General features: G+C 41.8%; 1 protein-coding gene and 1 long non-coding RNA gene across 5 annotated transcripts in view; one reads left to right on the plus strand and one right to left on the minus strand.

The window, feature by feature from the left end:
* On the plus strand, nt 1-18056 carry LOC123989322 (urea transporter 2-like). Of its 4 annotated transcripts, XM_046290257.1 has the most exons (10): nt 1-211; nt 1207-1260; nt 2251-2400; nt 2709-2898; nt 10630-10759; nt 12408-12473; nt 12878-13025; nt 13575-13709; nt 13815-13864; nt 15326-18056. In XM_046290257.1, the coding sequence occupies exons 3-10, from the start codon at nt 2277-2279 to the stop codon at nt 15572-15574; spliced, it is 1092 nt and encodes a 363-aa protein (XP_046146213.1). In that variant the 5' UTR covers nt 1-211; nt 1207-1260; nt 2251-2276; the 3' UTR covers nt 15575-18056. The 4 variants fall into 4 exon arrangements, with proteins under 4 accessions (XP_046146213.1, XP_046146214.1, XP_046146215.1 ...); XM_046290258.1 differs by lacking the exon at nt 13815-13864 and having other exon boundaries at nt 15326-15535; XM_046290259.1 differs by lacking the exons at nt 1-211; nt 1207-1260; nt 2251-2400 and adding an exon at nt 3380-3506 and having other exon boundaries at nt 2770-2898.
* The window catches only part of LOC123989325, a 27882-nt gene continuing 13725 nt past the window's right edge, over nt 4331-18487 (minus strand). Inside the window, exons 2-3 of the long non-coding RNA XR_006830553.1 lie at nt 12827-13092; nt 4331-4386 (exon numbers count right to left, since the gene is read on the minus strand). This is a non-coding gene — a long non-coding RNA (uncharacterized LOC123989325). The remainder of the gene's footprint in view (nt 4387-12826; nt 13093-18487) is intronic.

The following is an 18487-nucleotide window of genomic DNA, read 5'->3' on the forward strand; positions in this document are numbered from 1 at the left end:
GTGAGAGGGGAGTGGACAGCGAGAGGGGGAAAGAGAATGGCATGAGAGTGGAGAGAGAGGGAAAGCAGGGCATATAATTAAATAAGATTCCTAGAAGATCTGAACGGGAGAGTAGGCGACTAGTCCCTGAGCTGCTGATTTAAACAGGACACTCAGAAGAGTAGTGGGACGCTGAGTTAATGGATCTTTCTTGAGGCATTGAATACTTACGGTAATTGGATTTATTTTGTTCAAAGAGTCTCTGAGTTGATTGTAAGAATAATTAGATTACATGTTATTTTCCTATATGCAGGGTATCGCAAATAAAAACAAATCCAACCAAATTGCTGGATTTCTAGGTTTTCTGTATTCACTCATGGATTGGCTTTAAAGATGATTTTTGTCAGATCCTTGACTAACTCAGAGTTGGTGAGAATGCATGTTACAGTATGAACCGATAATATAATAATTATATAATTGGGCTGTTTTATGTGTTTTACCTCTAGATTATCGTACAGGGTGTGAGTTGGGGAGAACTATTTCCATTTCCTATTGTTGTGTAATGAATGAATAAGTTAGTTAAACTATGTCTGCTTATGTGCTGAATAACCTTACTGTACCTTACATACTGGAACAGGAGGGGTTGGTTTCCTTGAGGAGGGGTTAACATAATGATTCTTTCAATTTGGCTTTGAGTTCAGTAATACTGGCTAAGTAATAATTGCTAAGTCATGTCCCCCTTTTAAAGCTTTGCCACACTAGGATATATTTCTTGTGGAAAGTTCTTTTCACTGTACATATGTTTTTATGTGCAAAAAGCATTTGATAATGCAACTTATAGTAAATTGGGCAGTATTAGTTATGTGCACCAGACGGAGTGGAAAGGGTCAAACCTCTGACTTAACCTTTGACTGAGGACCTAAAAAGAATTATGCTAATTTAAGATCCAGCAGGAATAAAACTGACCTTGACGTGGAATAACAGGACATAGCTGTGTGTGTGTGTGTGTGTGTGTGTGTGTGTGTGTGTGTGTGTGTGTGTGTGTGTGTGTGTGTGTGTGTGTGTGTGTGTGTGTGTGTGTGTGTGTGTGTGTGTGTGTGTGTGTGTGTGTGTGTGTGTGTGTGTGTGTTTTTTATTTTTAAATTGTGAATAGCATGTGTGCGGGAGGGTAGAGGGGAGGAGTTGTTGACACACGACTGTCTCTAAAGTAAACTACGGGTATTACAGGCGTCACTGTTCATGGAGATCTGGACACTTCTATTCCTGGCTCATATATCACAGGTAACAACTGATTTATAATTAAAAACAACATACCCAGAACTATTATGTATGTCAGAGTTGTCCAAACCTGGGAGTTTGAGTTTGCACCCCAAGTGGTGCACATTTGAGTTTTTGCCCTAGAACTACACAGCTGATGCAAATGGTCAACTCATCATTAAGCTTGGATTTGTTTGAATCACCTGTGTCGTGCTATAGGACAAAAACATTAGAGAGTTTGGGAAACACTGCTGTATGTGGACTTTTTTTTATGTGTTTACTATTTTCTGTCTAACTAGTTAATCTAGTTTATGGAGTTCATGGGACTTTTCAAAACGTAATTTGCTTTTACGTATATGGAATGCTGATTCTAATAAGTATTTTGACGGTAATAGAGTTGAGAGATATTTTGTGTAACTTGTGTCATGATCAATGCATCTGGTAAATGCTATGTTAAAAGGTTTGCCCATCTAGATCAAAGACTCCTCATCTTATGGAAACATAGAACACAGTTGGCCAACTCTTGACTAGATTGTACCATGATTCGTTGCTTATTTGACTTGGGTGTGTTAGTTCAGGGTTTCACATTCCTGACCCTGAATGTAGTTTATGGACCCAGAGAGCCAATGACCCAAACTGTGGATTTGAAGTATCTATTGAATAACATTCGCTAGCATTGTTGAAGTCAGGCAGTGGGAGTGGTAGGTAGGACCCCTGTTAGCATGCTCCAGATATCCAGACAAAACCAAATAATTTACTGCAAACCAGATGGCATAGCAGCACAGTATCTTAAAAACATTTCTGTCCAAAGGTATCACATTGCAATTGTTTGGAGTTTAGCTTTTATCACTCCACTGTGGAGTTATTACATCAACAATATGGTCATGACAGCATATCCAGAGAACTTAGAACATTGTTTTGGAACATTCTGAACCTCAGTCTGGGCCTAGGCCAGATACTGTAATGATATGATACATTTAATTATTGAATGTTATCTACTGTGTATGATTATAGCTGCCCTGCAGGAATTGAAGCCACTAATGATGACCCCAGCGATGGAGGAGGCGAGGTCTGTAGAGAAAGGGGCTACTCTTACATCCCATCTCTCCAGAGCACTCAATCTGCTTACTGGGGACATGCGTGTGTATGGAGAATGGATCAAAAGTAAGACATGTTCAATATATGATAAAGTAAATATATAAAAATCCGGGCCTTAAAGTCCCCTGCACTGCTGGGTCATGTTAAGTAAGGCACACTGTAGCAAAACCTTTGCTGAGGGAAATGTAAATCTGTGTTCTTATTAGACACGTTTAGGTAGTCCCTCCCTGTTTTATGCTGTTTCCAACATTTACTCCTCACTGAACTTGAGCCAGGTTTTCATCCTTACCCTCTAATCAGAGACTGATTCAGAGAGTGGATATAATGGTCAATCAATGACTGCCTGTCTGTCTTTCTCGGTTGCTCTGCTGCAGGGCAGATTGTGGTGGTCCAGGTGGTGGACTGGGTCCTACGTGGGGTGGCCCAGGTCATGTTTGTCAACAACCCCCTCAGTGGGCTGCTCATCACGTTTGGCCTGGTGCTGCAGAACCCCTGGTGGGGCCTGAACGGACTGCTAGGATCCCTCGCTTCCACACTGTCTGCACTCCTGATTAGACAAAACATGTAAGTCTATGGCAAGACCAGTAATCTACTTCCAATTAGGCCGAATATAAATATCCCTGGACAAAAGTCTCACACAGCCAGAGGGGTATGCTGCAAAGCAGGATCAATTAGTTAGTCTTTTGCTTTTTTAGAAGGATAAGCTTGAAATGGGCATGGTCTAATTAACACAACAACCAAAAAATATCTAAGCATAGATTTCTTAATGAACCAGATGTTTATCAAAGTTAGCTTGCTAACTCAGAGATCCTGGTTTGTAGTATACCCCTCAGGAGTTGTAATCTTGAATATGCTCTGCAAACTGAGGTTGGCGTGGGGAAGTCTGCTTGTCTCAGTCTGAAACTCACACCAGATGTATCATTTCTCGCAATACCTTGCTTTCCTTCCCACTCACTTGGTCTTTTTTTGACCCTAACATTTCTCAATATCATTGTATTTCTTTGTAGCTGTGTCTTTTCTGATTTGTTTGTTGTCTGTGCTTCAGGGGTGCCATCTGCTGGTTTATATGGCTACAATGGGACCCTGGTTGGAATGCTGATGTGTGTATTCTCGGCCAAAGGGGACTGGTACTGGTGGCTTCTGCTCCCTAATATGTTCATGTCCATGTTATGGTATGTTACAGTAAGAATGTTCTCAGTATTTTGATCAATGTAGGGGAGAGTGGGGTAAGTTGAGACATTTAAAAATATATATATTAAAAAAATATTCCGCATCACTCCGTCAAGGGAAATATAGTATTCTAACAAAGATATCTATATATATTTCCGGTGTTGTTTATCCCTGGAAATAATCCGAATTCATGTAAACATTCCAGTTTTGAAAATGCAGCTTGTGCCAGGAGCCCACTTTTTTTGGACAACTTACCCTGGGTATGGGACAGGGTACTGTAAGTCAAGCCGCCTACACATACCTGTACTGAATTAAATATTACCGCTACTTTTTTTTTTAAACCATGTCTATCTTTATTTACCAAACACAATTCAACACTATATAGAGATATATAGATAGATAAAACATCACAAATCACCTCCACAAATAAAACTTGAATCAATATTTTAAATTTCCTGAATGACACCAGATGACACCAGATGAAATGTATGTTGAATTTTGTTCCAGCAATATGGTGCATTTTAAAATTAAATGCAGGGCCTCCCTAGTGGTGCAGTGGTCTAAGATACTGCATCACAGTGCTAGCTGTGCCACTAGAGATCCTGGTTCGAGTCCAGGCTCTGTCAGGTTAGGGGAGGGGAGGGTCCCATCGCGCTCTAGCGATTCCTGTGGCTGGCCGGGCGCATGCATGCTGACATGGTCGCCAGGTGTACGGTGTTTCCTCCGACACATTGGTGCAGCTGGCTTCCGGGTTAAGCGGGCATTGTGTCAAGAAGCAGTGCAGCTTCGCTGGGTCGTGTTTTGGAGGATGCACGGCTCCCGACCTTCGCCTCTCCCGAGTCCGTATGGGAGTTGCAGCGTTGGGACAAGACTAACTACCAACTGAGGAGGAGAAAGGGGTGAAAATAAATAACAAAAAAAAGAAATGCAGATTTACTTAGCTCGGTGGAGACACTAGAGTTAACCAATCCTGTGAACAGGTTAGGCAACTCGGGTGTCTACACTTCAGCAGCAAAGTTAGATAAGATGGAAGTTAATGAAGTAGTGCCAAAAAGGGAGTAATGTAGAGCTCTACTGGTCTTGAGTGAAGTCTAGCGAAGTTTTGATACAGTGATGAGTAGTAGCAGCATAAATAATATCAAAATAATCAAGAACAAAGGTTGGCTGAATCATTTACTTCCCACTGCATAGAGAAAGGCACGATCTGTGTCTGTAGAAAAAAAAGTTAAATCTTAGCTTCTTAACCAGCTCATCTATGTTTTTTAAAAGTCACATTTTTGACAGATTGACCAATGATGTTTATATAAATAGTGAAGAGAACAGGTCGCTAAATTGATCCCTGTGGTACACCTTCATGTACTTCAAAAAATTCAGACAACCCCATCAATCACGATGGCCTGAGTTATGGCACTAATATAATCATGAAAACATGAACAGTCAGAGTTCAGGCCTTTCGTAGACTACTTATTCAATACAATAACATGAGCAACAGTATCAAACGCTTTAGACAGGTCCACAAACAAAGCTGCACATTTAATTTGAGTGTCTAAAGCATTGACAAGATCATTAACAACTAAAGTTGTAGCTCTAATAGCACTATGCCCAGGCCTAAACCCAGATTGGTTTACATTCTAAATATATTTCTCAGATAAATAAAGAGTAAATGTATACATTTACCAAGGATTCGGAAATCTTAGCTAGAAAAGGAAGCCTTGAAATGGTGTGATAATGATTAAGATCATGTTTAATAAATGTGGATTATTGAGCCAACAATGATGGCCGCTGCACAGTTAAGTAGGCAGGATCCAATTGGTCAGCCCCGGTTGATTTCTTGTCTATTGCTAGCAAAGCATCCATGACTTATTTTTCTGTAAATAGCCTAAAAGAAAAGCTTTGACTGTCATTTCTCTGATCATTCAGCAAGTTTCCCCAATCAGCATCCTGACCAATATCATTGTGAATAGGCTTAGAAGTTACTTCAAAGAGCCTGCTGAAATAAAATGGTGATTAAATGCATTAATGATGTAATTTGTTTCCTGTAATGAGGCCAGTGTCTGAAGTCATTTGTTGTGGCAGAGAGGAGGAAGTAGTGGCGCAGTGGTCTAAGACACTGCATCTCAGGCAAGATGCTGGTACAAGACACTGAAAGCCTGTGTTCCTGGCCTTGACCCAAGCATCATCTCTTTCATGAATGACTTCTGATAATTCCAGAGTGTACCATGCATTCAATCTACCTTTAACTCTTAATGTTTTGAAGGGAGCATGGTTATTGAAGACATCTGCTAAATGTCTCATAGCTAATTCAGGTTCAAAGATAGCTGAAATACAAATCAAGGTCACTAAAATAGAGATGTAAAAAAATCATTTTAAAAAGAGCCTGTTCACTAAAGTTTTTCAAGTTCCTCTTTGTGATGAAATGAGGCTTCAGATTTTTGTATTCTCACATCTTTAACACAAACAACTGGGCAATGGTCACTAATGTCTTGGGCAAAGACACCCAGGAAAATAACTTCTGATTTAATAAAATAAGACTAAAGACGGTAGACCCCTATAACAGTTACAGATACATGTTTCCCCACTCAAAGCCTTAAAGATGGTAGCTAACATTTTTGGGCAAGGAAAATGGTTTTCAGTTAGGAGACAAATAAATAATTTTGAATAAGAATGGCCACTCCACCGACTCTACCCTGTCTGTCATCGCTGAACACAAACCCCCCATAGATCCAAGTTTCAGCCAATACCAGAATGTCTGGATTTATCTGCATAGCCCAGATCATGATATTGTCCAGTTTATGAAGTAAGCTGCTAATTCTTTTTGTCTCTCTATCGGGCCGTAGGCAGCTATGCTATCGTAAATACAGAATCTTATGCATTCTAAATAAACGGCCATTTTAAAAAGGAAAATGCAATAAATATTTACTCTGAGCTGCGCTTTGGTAGATTGGTCATAGATAGAAGTTGTCCAGCATGGATCTCTTGTCCACTGACGAATGTCTAGTAGTTAACTGGAGCGTGGTAGAATGGATACTCTGTCTGTCCTCTCCTAGCCCACGTTTAGAGCTGCGGTTGCTAACGCATTGGCTTTGAGGTATCACTTCTTTAGTGAAGAGTTCAAAGTTCATACCAAGTTGCCATACTTTAAGCTCATGCTATATTCTGGCTGGTTTAGTCGAAATTCATCCTTTCGGTGTGTTGATCGTCATCTTCACGTTGAAATTCGATGCTAATTTTGTTAGGTTCTTGTCGTTCAACCAGAACTCACGCTGAGGTTGGCTTGGTTTTGTTGGTGATCTTGTCCTCACTTCCTTCGAACAGAAAGTTACATTTTTGTAAAGGGGCTTATATAGGGTTGGGAGAGAGGGCCGTGTTTCATAGTTTACAACCAATGTCTGTTCACATGGGCGGGGCCACTGAATTGAGCATAGTTCACTCATGAAAACCAATTCTCTCATTTAGAAGCTAAAATTACATTTAATCTTTTCACAAATAGTTTCATATTTAAACATTTAAATTGCACAATTCCATGTGAATATGATGATAACTAGAATATGTAGACATTTCAAGATACAGTTTGTCGTCTTATCATCAGTAATAATGTCTCAGACACCAACTGATCTGACATGATATTCATTAAGTACCAACACATATTTTCAACTGGTTGGATTACCGAAATACGGTTCCGTTTCCCACCTTTTGATGTTCCCAGACTCTCTATGTTAACAAAGCAATTTTTAATAGTCACATCGGTAGAGTAGAGAGAGGAAAAAGGGGAAAGTTATTACCTTCAGAAGTCACATAATTAGTTAAATAAAGTTCACCTGTGTGCAATCTAAATGCCACATGATCTCAGTATATATACACACCTGTTCTGAAAGGCCCCAGAGTCTAAAACACCATTAGGCAAGGGGCCCCACCAAGACCAAGGAACTCTCTTAACAGGTCAGGGACAAAGTTGTGGAGAAGAACAGATCAAGGTTGGGTTATAAAAAAAATATCTGAAACTTTGAACATCGCAAGGAGCACCATTAAATACATCAATTAAAAAATGGAAAGAATATGGCACCACAACAAACCTGCCAAGAGAGGGCCGTCCACAAACTCAGACCAGGCAAGGAAGGCGTTAATCAGAGAGGCAACAAAGAGACCAAAGATAACCCTGAAGGAGCTGCAAAGCTCCACAGCGGAGATTGGAGTATCTGTCCATAGGACCACTTTAAGCTGTACACTCCACAGAGCTGGGCTTTATGAAAGAGTGACCAGAAAAAAGCCATTGCTTAAATAAAAAAATAAGCAAACACGTTTGGCCAAAAGGCATGTGGGAGACTCCCCAAACATATGGAAGAATGTACACTGGTCAGATGAAACAAAAATGTTGCTTTTTGGCAATCAAGGAAAATGCTATGTCTGGGGCAAACCTAACACCTCTCCTCACACGAGAACACCATATCCACAGTGAAGCATGGTGGTGGCAGCATCATGCTGTGGGGATGTTTTTCATCTGCAGGGACTGGGAAACTGTTCAGAATTGAAGGAATGGTGGATGGCGCTAAATACAGGGACATTTCTGAGGGAAACCTGTTTCAGGTTTCCAGAGATTTTAGACTGGGACGGAGGTTCACCTTCCAGCAGGACAAGGACCCTAAGCATACTGCTAAAGCAACACTCGAGTGGTTTAAAAGGAAACATATTTTTAAATGCCTTGGAATGGCCTAGTCAAAGTCCAGACCGCAATCCATTTGAGAATCTGTGGTATGACTTAAAGATCGTTCTACACCAGCGGAACCCATCCAGCTTGAAGGAGCTGGAGCAGTTTTGCCTTGAAGAATGGGCAAAAATCCCAGTGGCTAGATGTGCCAAGCTTATCAAGACCTACCCCAAGAGACTTGCAGCTGTAATTTCTGCAAAAGGTGGCTCTACAAAGTATTGACTTTGGGGGGTGGCTAGTTATGCAAGCTCAAGTATTCTGTTTTTTTGTCTTATTTCTTGTTTGTTTCAAAATGAAAAATACTTTGCATCTTCAAAGTGGTAGGCATGTTGTGTAAATCAAATCACACACACTCCCCCAAAAAATCTATTTTAATTCCAGATTTTAAGGCAACAAAATAGGAAAAATGCCAAGGGGTTGAAAACTTTCGCAAGCCCCTGTACTCAATGCCATTAAATGCTGGGGCCAATCAAAACAGTAACGCAACGGAGTTCATGTTACCAGTATGATAGCCAGGAGAGAAGCACATGGGAAGGGATGGACAGTCATGGCCAAAAGTTTTGAGAATGACACAAATATTAAGTTCGCTGCCTCAGTGTCTTTAGATGCCCTGGTATGCTGTCAACTAACTTCTGGGCCACATCCTGACTGATGGCAGCCCATTCTTGCATAATCAATGCTTGTAGTTTGTCAGAATCTGTGGGTTTTTGTTTGTCCACTGGCCTCTTGAGGATTGACCACAAGTTCTCAATGGGATTAAGGTCTGGGGAGTTTCCTGGCCATGGACCCAAAATATCGATGTTTTGTTCCCTGAGCCACTTAGTTATCACTTTTGCCTTATGGCAAGGTGCTCCATCATGCTGGAAAAGGCATTGTTCATCAGCAAACTGTTCCTGGATGGTTGGGAGAAGTTGCTCTCAGAGGATGTGTTTATACCATTCTTTATTCATGGCTGTGTTCTTAAGCAAAATTGTGAGTGAGCCCACTCCCTTAGCTGAGAAGCAACCCCACACATGAATGGTCTCAGGATGCTTTACTGTTGGCATGACACAGGACTGATGGTAGCGCTCACCTTGTCTTCTCCGGACAAGCTTTTTTCCGGATGCCCCAAACAATCGGAAAGGGGATTCATCAGGGAAAATGACTTGACCGCAGTCCTCAGCAGTCCAATCCCTGTAACTTTTGCAGAATTTCAGTCTGTCCTGGATGTTTTTCCTGGAGAGAAGGGGCTTCTTTGCTGCCCTTCTTGACACCAGGCCATCCTCCAAAAGTCTTCGCCTCACTGTACGTGAAGATGCACTCACTCCTGCCTACTGCTATTCCTGAGCAAGCTCTGTACTGGTGGTGCCCCGTTCCCGCAGCTGAATCATCTTTAGGAGACGGTCCTGGCGCTTGCTGGACTTTCTTGGGTGCCCTGAAGCCTTCTTCACAACAATTGAACTTCTCTCCTTGAAGTTCTTGATGATCCGATAAATGGTTGATTTAGGTGAAATCTTACTGGCAGCAATATCCATGCCTGTGAAGCCCTTTTTGTGCAACGCAATGATGACGGCACATGTTTCCTTGCAGGTAACCATGGTTGACAGAGGAAGAACAATGATTCCAAGCACCACCCTCCTTTTGAAGCTTCCAGTCTGTTATTCAAACTCAATCAGCATGACAGAGTGATCTCCGGCCTTGTCCTCGTCAACACTCACACCTGTTTTAATGATAGAATCACTGACATGTCAGCTGGTCCTTTTGTGGCAGGGCTGAAATGCAGTGGACATGTTTTGGGGGATTCAGTTCATTTGCATGGCAACGAGGGACTTTGAAATTAATTGCAATTCATCTGATCACTCTTCATAACATTCTGTAATATATGTAAATTGCCATCATACAAACTGAAGCAGCAGACTTCGTGAAAATGTATATTTGTGTCATTCTCAACTTTTGGCCACGACTGTAGTTTCCAGTACAGGCTGGTGGAAGATGGGAGGGAGGCAAGCGCTTACACCGGGCCACGGGAGAGTCAAAGAGAGTTAATCCAAGTAGGCTTAACCAAGTGGAGTTAAAGTTTGGCAGTAGTCTAAAGACATCCCAGACACAATGTCAAGTGGAAGTATGAAAGCAGCAATAGGCAGGTTTCTGCTCAGCTAATGCCCCAGTGCAGGCTCCAGTGCAGACTATGGTAGCCAGGTATATCCATGTAGGCCTCAAAAGTTTCAGCAGACCTGTTTTGTATGTCTCCTTAAAAACACTGTATGCACTATTGTCCAATGTGTTCACAGCCAGCTGAAACCACGCTAAAATTGAATTAAACTAAAACACCCTAACTTCTAAATAAAGATCCAACCCTCCATTTCCTTTTTTCCTCTACCTGATTATGATCATATTTCAAGCTTCTTGTTGTGTGTTCTTCACTTCCTGTTCCTGTCCAGTCCCATAGTCTCCAGTGCCCTGGGCTCAGTGTTCAGCAAATGGGACCTCCCTGTGTTCACTCTACCATTCAACATCCTTGTGTGTTTGCACATGGCTGCCATGGGGTCTAACCACCCCTACTTTCCAGAGGTAGGCCCAAAATATACTAACGTACACACAGAGGTACACTACCGTTCAAAAGTTTGGGGTCACTTAAAAATGTCCTTGTTTTGAATGAAAATCAAAAAAGAATTGTCCAAAACAATAACATCAAATTGATCAGAAATACAGTGTAGACATTGTTAATGTTGTAAATGACTATTGTAGCTGAAAACGGCAGATTTATAAAAAATAAAAAATGTGAATATCTACATAGGCGTTAGCTAATCCAAGTTTATCATTTAAAAAGGCTAGTTGATCATCTGAAACTCATCAGTCTATTCTTGTTCTGAGAAATGAAGGCTATTCCATGGGAGAAATAGCCAAGAAACTGAAGATCTCGTACAAACTGTCTCTAACCAGAATAGAAAGAGTGGGAGGCCTCGGTGCACCACTGAGCAAGAGGACAAGTACATTAGAGCGTCTAGTTTGAGAAACATATGCCTCACATCCTCAACTGGCACTTTTATTAAATAGTACCCACAAAACACCAGTCTCAACAGTGAAGAGGCGACTCCAGGATTTTGGCTTTCTAGGCTATCTCAGACTGGCCAGTAAAAAGAAAAGATTAAGATGGGCAGAAGAACACAGACACTGGACAGAGGAACTCTGCCTTGAAGGCCAGCATCCTGGAGTCGCCTCTTCACTGTAGACGTTGAGACTGGACAGAGGAACTCTGCCTTGAAGGCCAGCATCCTGGAGTCGCCTCGTCACTGTTGACGTTGAGACGGGTGTTTTGCGGGTACTATTTAATGAAGCTGCCAGTTGAGGACTTGTGAGGCGTCTGTTTCTCAAACTAGACACTCTAATGTACTTGTCCTCTTGCTCAGTTCTGCACCGGGGCCTCCCACTCTTTCTATTCTGGTTAGAGACAGTTTGCACAGTTTTGTGAAGGGAGTAGTACACAGCGTTGTACAAGATCTTCAGTTTCTTGACAATTTCTCGCATGGAATAGCCTTCATTTCTCAGAACAAGAATAGACTGACGAGTTTCAGAAGAAAGGACTTTGTTTCTAGCCATTTTGAGTCTAATCGAACCCACAAATGCTGATGCTCCAGGTAGTCTAAAGAAGGCCAGTTTTATTGCTTCTTTAATCAGGACAACAGTTTTCAGCTATGCTAACATAATTGCAAAAGGATTTTCTAATGATCAATTAGCCTTTATAAATGTATAAACTTGGATTAGCTAACACAATGTGCCATTGGAACACAGGAGTGATGGTTGCTGATAATGGGCCTCTGTACGCCTGTGTAGATATTCCATTTAAACAAAACAAAATCTGCCGTTTCCAGCTACAATAGTCATTTACAACATTAACAATGTCTACACTGCATTTCTAATCAATTTTGTTATTTTAATGGACAATATTATTTTTGATTTTCTTTCAAAAACAAGGACATTTGTAAATGAGCCCACACTTTTGAACGGTAGTGTACATATGCACTCACACACTCTTACATACCACACACACACACACACACACACACACACACACACACACACACACACACACACACACACACACACACACACACACACACACACACACACACACACACACACACACACACACACACACACACACACACACACACACACCTCCCAATATCCTAATACCCTCAGTTTCTGCTTTCCCCAGGTGCTAGTGCAGCCAAAGTCCTCCCTACATCTGAACACCACCTTGGCAGAACGAAGCATACCTCAGGTAGGACAGTACCCTGTACGGTGTCCATATTAGGACAGCCTCCGAGTCACAACACTGTAACCTTGTGTGTTTCTAAACAACCTCTCCAACATATTCTAGAGGATTCTGTCACGTCAACAACTAAGAAACAAAAATAGGTTAAACACATAATCCTCACAGATATAGTCCAAAGAAACAATTTCACTGAACTTTCCAAGAGCAGGAAATTAGATTTCTAACAAAAGTGTATTGAGTGGATGTAGGATTATGGTAGCTTGTGGTGTTAGCTACCATGAGGTAGAAGTGACAGATCTAGGATCAGATTACCTTACTCCCAATCCTAACCCAAAGTGAAGAAATGAAATAGATCTTACCCAGGATCAGTGGTTGGTGATAGCCTGCTTGTTGGTTACTTCCTGGTGCAGCTCTTGATGGCGGTGCCAGTTGGCGTGGGTCAGGTGTACGGCTGTGACTGCCCCTGGACAGGAGGAATCTTCATCATAGCCCTGCTGCTTTCCTCCCCAACCATCTGCATGCACGCTGTACTGGGTTCTATTGTTGGTGTAGTGTCCGGTAAGAGACTTCCTTTCAGAGAATTTTGTACACCTGACCTCTAATCCCAGCACATACTGTGGAAATACTGATTGGGATACAAAACACGTTTGGTTTTAATGGCTATACTCATTAACAATACCAATGGACATGCTCTTTAGAGATATAACCGAGAGTGGTATAAACTGCATCACAGAACACAACAGGAGCTGTACTTCTTTAAAAAGCTGTCTTAAGAGTGCGCCTCAAAAAATAACTGGGGCGCATAACAGTTGTGAACATTACTTTTTTTATGTACACCGAATTAGAAACATCGGAAGTATGCTATTGTTTTCATGTTCATTAGTCAATTTTGAAGTTAAATTCAACATATCCCAAGCTGATTTGTTGTGCATCATCGTGAAGCAAAATAATGTAGATGTAAGCCATATATTGGCAATTCTTTATTCACAGGCTATAATTGGGGCCAGGAGTTGAACTAGGTACTAGGGCCCAGAGCTTTTCATGGTCAAATCACATGGGCAGGGAAATCTGGACCTATAGCTCTACTGTATGTCCTGTTCGATGTAGGTCTTGTTCTGGCTGCTCCTCATGAGGACATCTACTCAGGACTGTGGGGCTACAACAGTTGTCTGTCCTGCATCGCTATTGGAGGGGTGTTCTATGCACTGACATGGCAGAGTCATCTACTGGCTATTACCTGTGGTAGGTTCAGAAACAGCACCTTCACCTTACTCAATGCTGTCAGACAAGCAGTCTACTTCATGAACACCCATTCAATGAAGCCAGTTGTTGTTTTTCTACTTTCAGCCTTTTTCTGTGCGTACATGGGTTTGGCCATTTCAAATCTGATGTCCATAGTAAGTACTTACATTTTTATTTCAAATCAAATCAAATTTATTTATATAGCCCTTCGTACATCAGCTGATATCTCAAAGTGCTGTACAGAAACCCAGCCTAAAACCCCAAACAGCAAACAATGCAGGTGTAAAAGCACGGTGGCTAGGAAAAACTCCCTAGAAAGGCCAAAACCTAGGAAGAAACCTAGAGAGGAACCGGGCTATGTGGGGTGGCCAGTCCTCTTCTGGCTGTGCCGGGTAGAGATTATAACAGAACATGACCAAGATGTTCAAATGTTCATAAATGACCAGCATGGTCAAATAACAATAAGGCAGAACAGTTGAAACTGGAGCAGCAGCACAGTCAGGTGGACTGGGGACAGCAAGGAGCCATCATGTCAGGTAGTCCTGGGGCACGGTCCTAGGGCTCAGGTCCTCCGAGAGAGAGAAAGAAAGAGAGAATTAGAGAGAGCATATGTGGGGTGGCCAGTCCTCTTCTGGCTGTGCCGGGTGGAGATTATAACAGAACGTGGCCAAGATGTTCAAATGTTCATAAATGACCAGCATGGTTGAATAATAGTAAGGCAGAACAGTTGAAACTGGAGCAGGAGCATGGCCAGGTGGACTGGGGACAGCAAGGAGTCCTCATGTCAGGTAGTCCTGGGACATGGTCCTAGGGCCCAGGCCAGTTGAAACTGGAGCAGCAGCATGGCCAGGTGGACTGGGGACAGCAAGGAGTCATCATGTCAGGTAGTCCTGGGGCATGGTCCTAGGGCTCAGGTCCTCCGAGAGAGAGAAAGAAAGAGAGAAGGAGAGAATTAGAGAACGCACACTTAGATTCACACAGGACACCTGAATAGGACAGGAGAAGTACTCCAGATAAACAAACTGACCCTAGCCCCCCGACACATAAACTACTGCAGCATAAATACTGGAGGCTGAGACAGGAGGGGTCAGGAGACACTGTGGCCCCATCCGAGGACACCCCCGGACAGGGCCAAACAGGAAGGATATAACCCCACCCACTTTGCCAAAGCACAGCCCCCACACCACTAGAGGGAAATCATCTAATGTACTGCTGTCACTCATTTGAATGTGCTGTACTTGTCAAACAAAAATGAATTTCAGCCTATAAAGAGTGAATATCTTTTGATTGGTTAGTCTTCCGGTTCCTGTTATGTTGAGAGCTTTTGGTTACATAATGCAGTACAAGCGCCCGACCCTATACCATAATTAGCTGCAGTACTTCTGAATTCATGTATGAAACATTCTTACCTAACCAGGGCAATTTTCTGAAGTGTCAGTGAGTCTGTTACATCACCCAGTAGACAATCAACAATACCTAGGGTCGTATGTATCAAGCATCTTTGAGTAGGAGTGCCAGGTAAAAGACAGAAATGATAGGTAAATAAGAATTATTATTCTGAGATGCTTGATACAATCTCTTAACTCTACTTCTACCATATCACCTGTTGTTTTCAGTTTGGGCTACCAGCATGCACCTGGCCTTTCTGCCTGTCTGCCCTCACCTTCCTCCTCATCACCACTGAATCCAGAGCCATACAAAGACTGCCTCTGTCGGCCGTGACGTACCCTGAGGAGAACAGGCGCTACAACAAAAAGGGGTCACCAGAAAATCACCAGGAGGTTCAGCAGAACATCAGTAAAGAGGAGAAACTGCTGGAGAAAAGAGAAGAGATAAAGCCTCATATCAGCCTGTCAGTAGAGTAGTGTGTGTTCTGAGGACACGAAGTGAATAGCCCATCTCTCCGTGAATGCTGGTAGCCAATGGAAAAATTATAGGAAAATGTTAGCAAATTATAGTAAAGTCAACGCTGGAGTTAGAGACATTGAAAACATATTGGCTAGGATATCAATAGCTATTGTCTTACAGTCAAAGAAACCTCTGACTTAATTTCATCTTCCTCTACTGTTTTGAAAAGCAGTTTTTCTATCCTGGAATCCACACTGAATATGATTCCGGGCTGGAGTTTCACTATATTCTACAAATACTTTTGCAATGAGCCTAATAGTCTCTGGACTACAACAAGTTTAGCATCCTTACATTGGACTCAATATTTTTTTGTAGAATGTATAGTTTTGTTTTGCTAGTACACCTTTTTACGTATGGGCTTTGATTCAGGCTGTACCACTAATTTGTAATAACTTTATTGCTCAGTAGAGGGCAGCACTCACCAAAGGAAGCCGATGCTACTGCTGTGTCTGAAGGAGTCATTTTTGGAATCTCAAAATAAGCACTGTTTATATGAAACACTTTCTGTTACAAGTTTACTTATTCTATTTATTAGATTAGTAGAGAGGTGAGGTGGGATACAACCGAACAGAAATACATTTCTTCTCTTTGGATGTAGAGAGGAATTTACAGTGCAGTAGATCATCACAGCAGTTCAGCCAGTGAGTTGTTAAAGGGCGCTCTCATTAAGTTCTCTTCCAGAAAAACCAGGCTATTTTCAGACCGGTACTGTACATCACGACCTCTCCTCGTCTGCACTCGGAGGTAGAGTCATATTATTGGAGAGGACAGTGATGGATGTGAAGAAGACACATTTGTGAGAGATATTCTCTGAAACGTGTCCACGATCCTCTTTGTTTCACCAGTCCCCTCCCAACATCAGGTGGGAAGTAACTGCATAAATTATACTGTGTGTGTGGGTATGTATGTATATCTGTATATATTTTCTCGGTGTGTCTGTGTTAAACCGTGACACACGTTCAGTGACAGTCACACTCCCAGACACGTGAGAGTAAAAGCAGACAGGAGAGAGGGAGGGTAATAGAGCAGAAACAAGATGAGGGGTTGGGCGAGGATATTGAAAAAAAAGGATTACTCAACTAAAAATGAACTGAATCACGTTCTTGGTAGTCCACTTCCTCACATCCTCCACTCTCATTAAAACAGCTCTGGGAACTGGTCGTCACCACAGCCACATAGTCATAATCATGGCTAAACTCGCCTATTTCTACAATTTCTCTTCTTAAAATCTGATTTTAAATCTAACCTTAACCACACTGCTAACCTGATGCCTAACCTTAAATTAAGACCAAAAAACTAGGCAATTTTTTCTCATGAATTTTTACTACAGTGCCTTTGGAAAGTATTCAGACCCCATGACTGTTTCCACATTTGGTTAAGTTACAGACATTCTAAAATGGATAAAATATCTATTTTTTCCTCAGCAATCTACACACAATACCCCATAATGACAAAGCCAAAAAGGTTTTTAGAAAAAACAGAAATACATTATTTACATAAGTATTCAGACCCTTTGTGATGAGACTTGATATTGAGCTCAGGTGCATCCTGTTTCCATTGATCATCCTTGTGATGTTTCTACAACTTGGAGTCCAACGATTTAGAATTTGAGGCTGTGGTAACTAGTGACAACCCTGGGGACTATTCCAAACACACCATCACTCTAGCGATGGGTGATTCTGATCGAATTCCTCAGGGATTCCTGCTTTAACTTCTCACACGTGTGCCAACCTCAGCGACTGATTTAGACACAGAAAACCAGACAAACTCTCTGCACTCAATCTACAAATCAAATGTATTTTATAAAGCCCTTTTATTTAAATGTTTTACATGAACAGTTGTCACAAAGTGCTTTACAGATTACAGGCTAGGATAAACAAACCCAGTGACATTAACTGATGAACAGGTACTTCAGGATTAGAGTTGTCTAACCCTGCTCTATTCAGATCAACACACTACTGATCTACACTAAATTACACTGTGCTCTGTAACCTTTCAGTGACTGAATAGACTGTGACAGACAGTGTGTGAGTGGGACGAAGAGGGATGAGGTGGGTTAATGTCACTTACTTTGGGAATGCACTGTCCTTTGTGAATGCTGAGAGCACAATGTGACTCAGCAGCACCTACTACTCCCACATAGGGGAAGGTGGTGGACTGGACTGTGAAGGATCGCACTTACCACACACACTGCCACACACCATAATCTGTTCATCAGTCATAGGTCAAACACTTTGATCAGAGGAAGAAAGATTAACTCATGGGATATTGTCATTCATAATCATGCTTTCAGTTTCTCATTAGCCATGGGTCATGATATACAGTGCCTTCAGAAAGTATTCAGACCCCTTGAATTTTTCCACATTGTTACATTACAGCCTTATTCAAAAATGTATTTTACAAATTAAATCCTCAGCAATCTATACCACATAATGACAAAGCGAAAACAGTTTATTTTTAGAAAATGTATTTAAAATAAAAAACGGTGGATAAAAATAAACACCTGTGGTGAATTCAAATGATTGGACATGATTTGGAAAGGCACACACCTGTCTATATAATGTCCCACAGTTGACAGGAATTGAGCGCTACAGGAATTGTCCGTAGCGCTCCGAGACAGGATTGTGTCGAGGCACAGGTCTGGGGAAGGGTACCAAAAAATGTGTGCAGCATTGAAGATGCTGAGCAATCAGGTGAGAATGGCCTTGGTCAGGGAGGTGACCAAGAACCTGAAGGTCACTCTGACAGAGCTCTAGAGTTCCTCTGTGGAGATGGGAGAAGCTTCCAGAAGGAAAAGCATCTCTGCAGCACACCACCAATCAGGCCTTTATGGTAGAGTGGTCAGACAGAAGCCACTCCTCAGTAAAAGA

Source organism: Oncorhynchus gorbuscha, linkage group LG11, assembly GCF_021184085.1.
Source record: "Oncorhynchus gorbuscha isolate QuinsamMale2020 ecotype Even-year linkage group LG11, OgorEven_v1.0, whole genome shotgun sequence".
Taxonomy (NCBI): domain Eukaryota; kingdom Metazoa; phylum Chordata; class Actinopteri; order Salmoniformes; family Salmonidae; genus Oncorhynchus; species Oncorhynchus gorbuscha.

Excerpts from the sequence above, each read along its gene's own strand:
- LOC123989322 (XM_046290257.1), top strand. The coding sequence starts at position 2,277 with ATGATGACCCCAGCGATGGAGGAGGCGAGGTCTGTAGAGAAAGGGGCT. Across the intron at positions 2,899-10,629 it reads CTCCTGATTAGACAAAACAT|TCCCATAGTCTCCAGTGCCC; the intron begins GTAAGTCTATGG and ends GTTCCTGTCCAG. Across the intron at positions 10,760-12,407 it reads ACCACCCCTACTTTCCAGAG|GTGCTAGTGCAGCCAAAGTC; the intron begins GTAGGCCCAAAA and ends TGCTTTCCCCAG.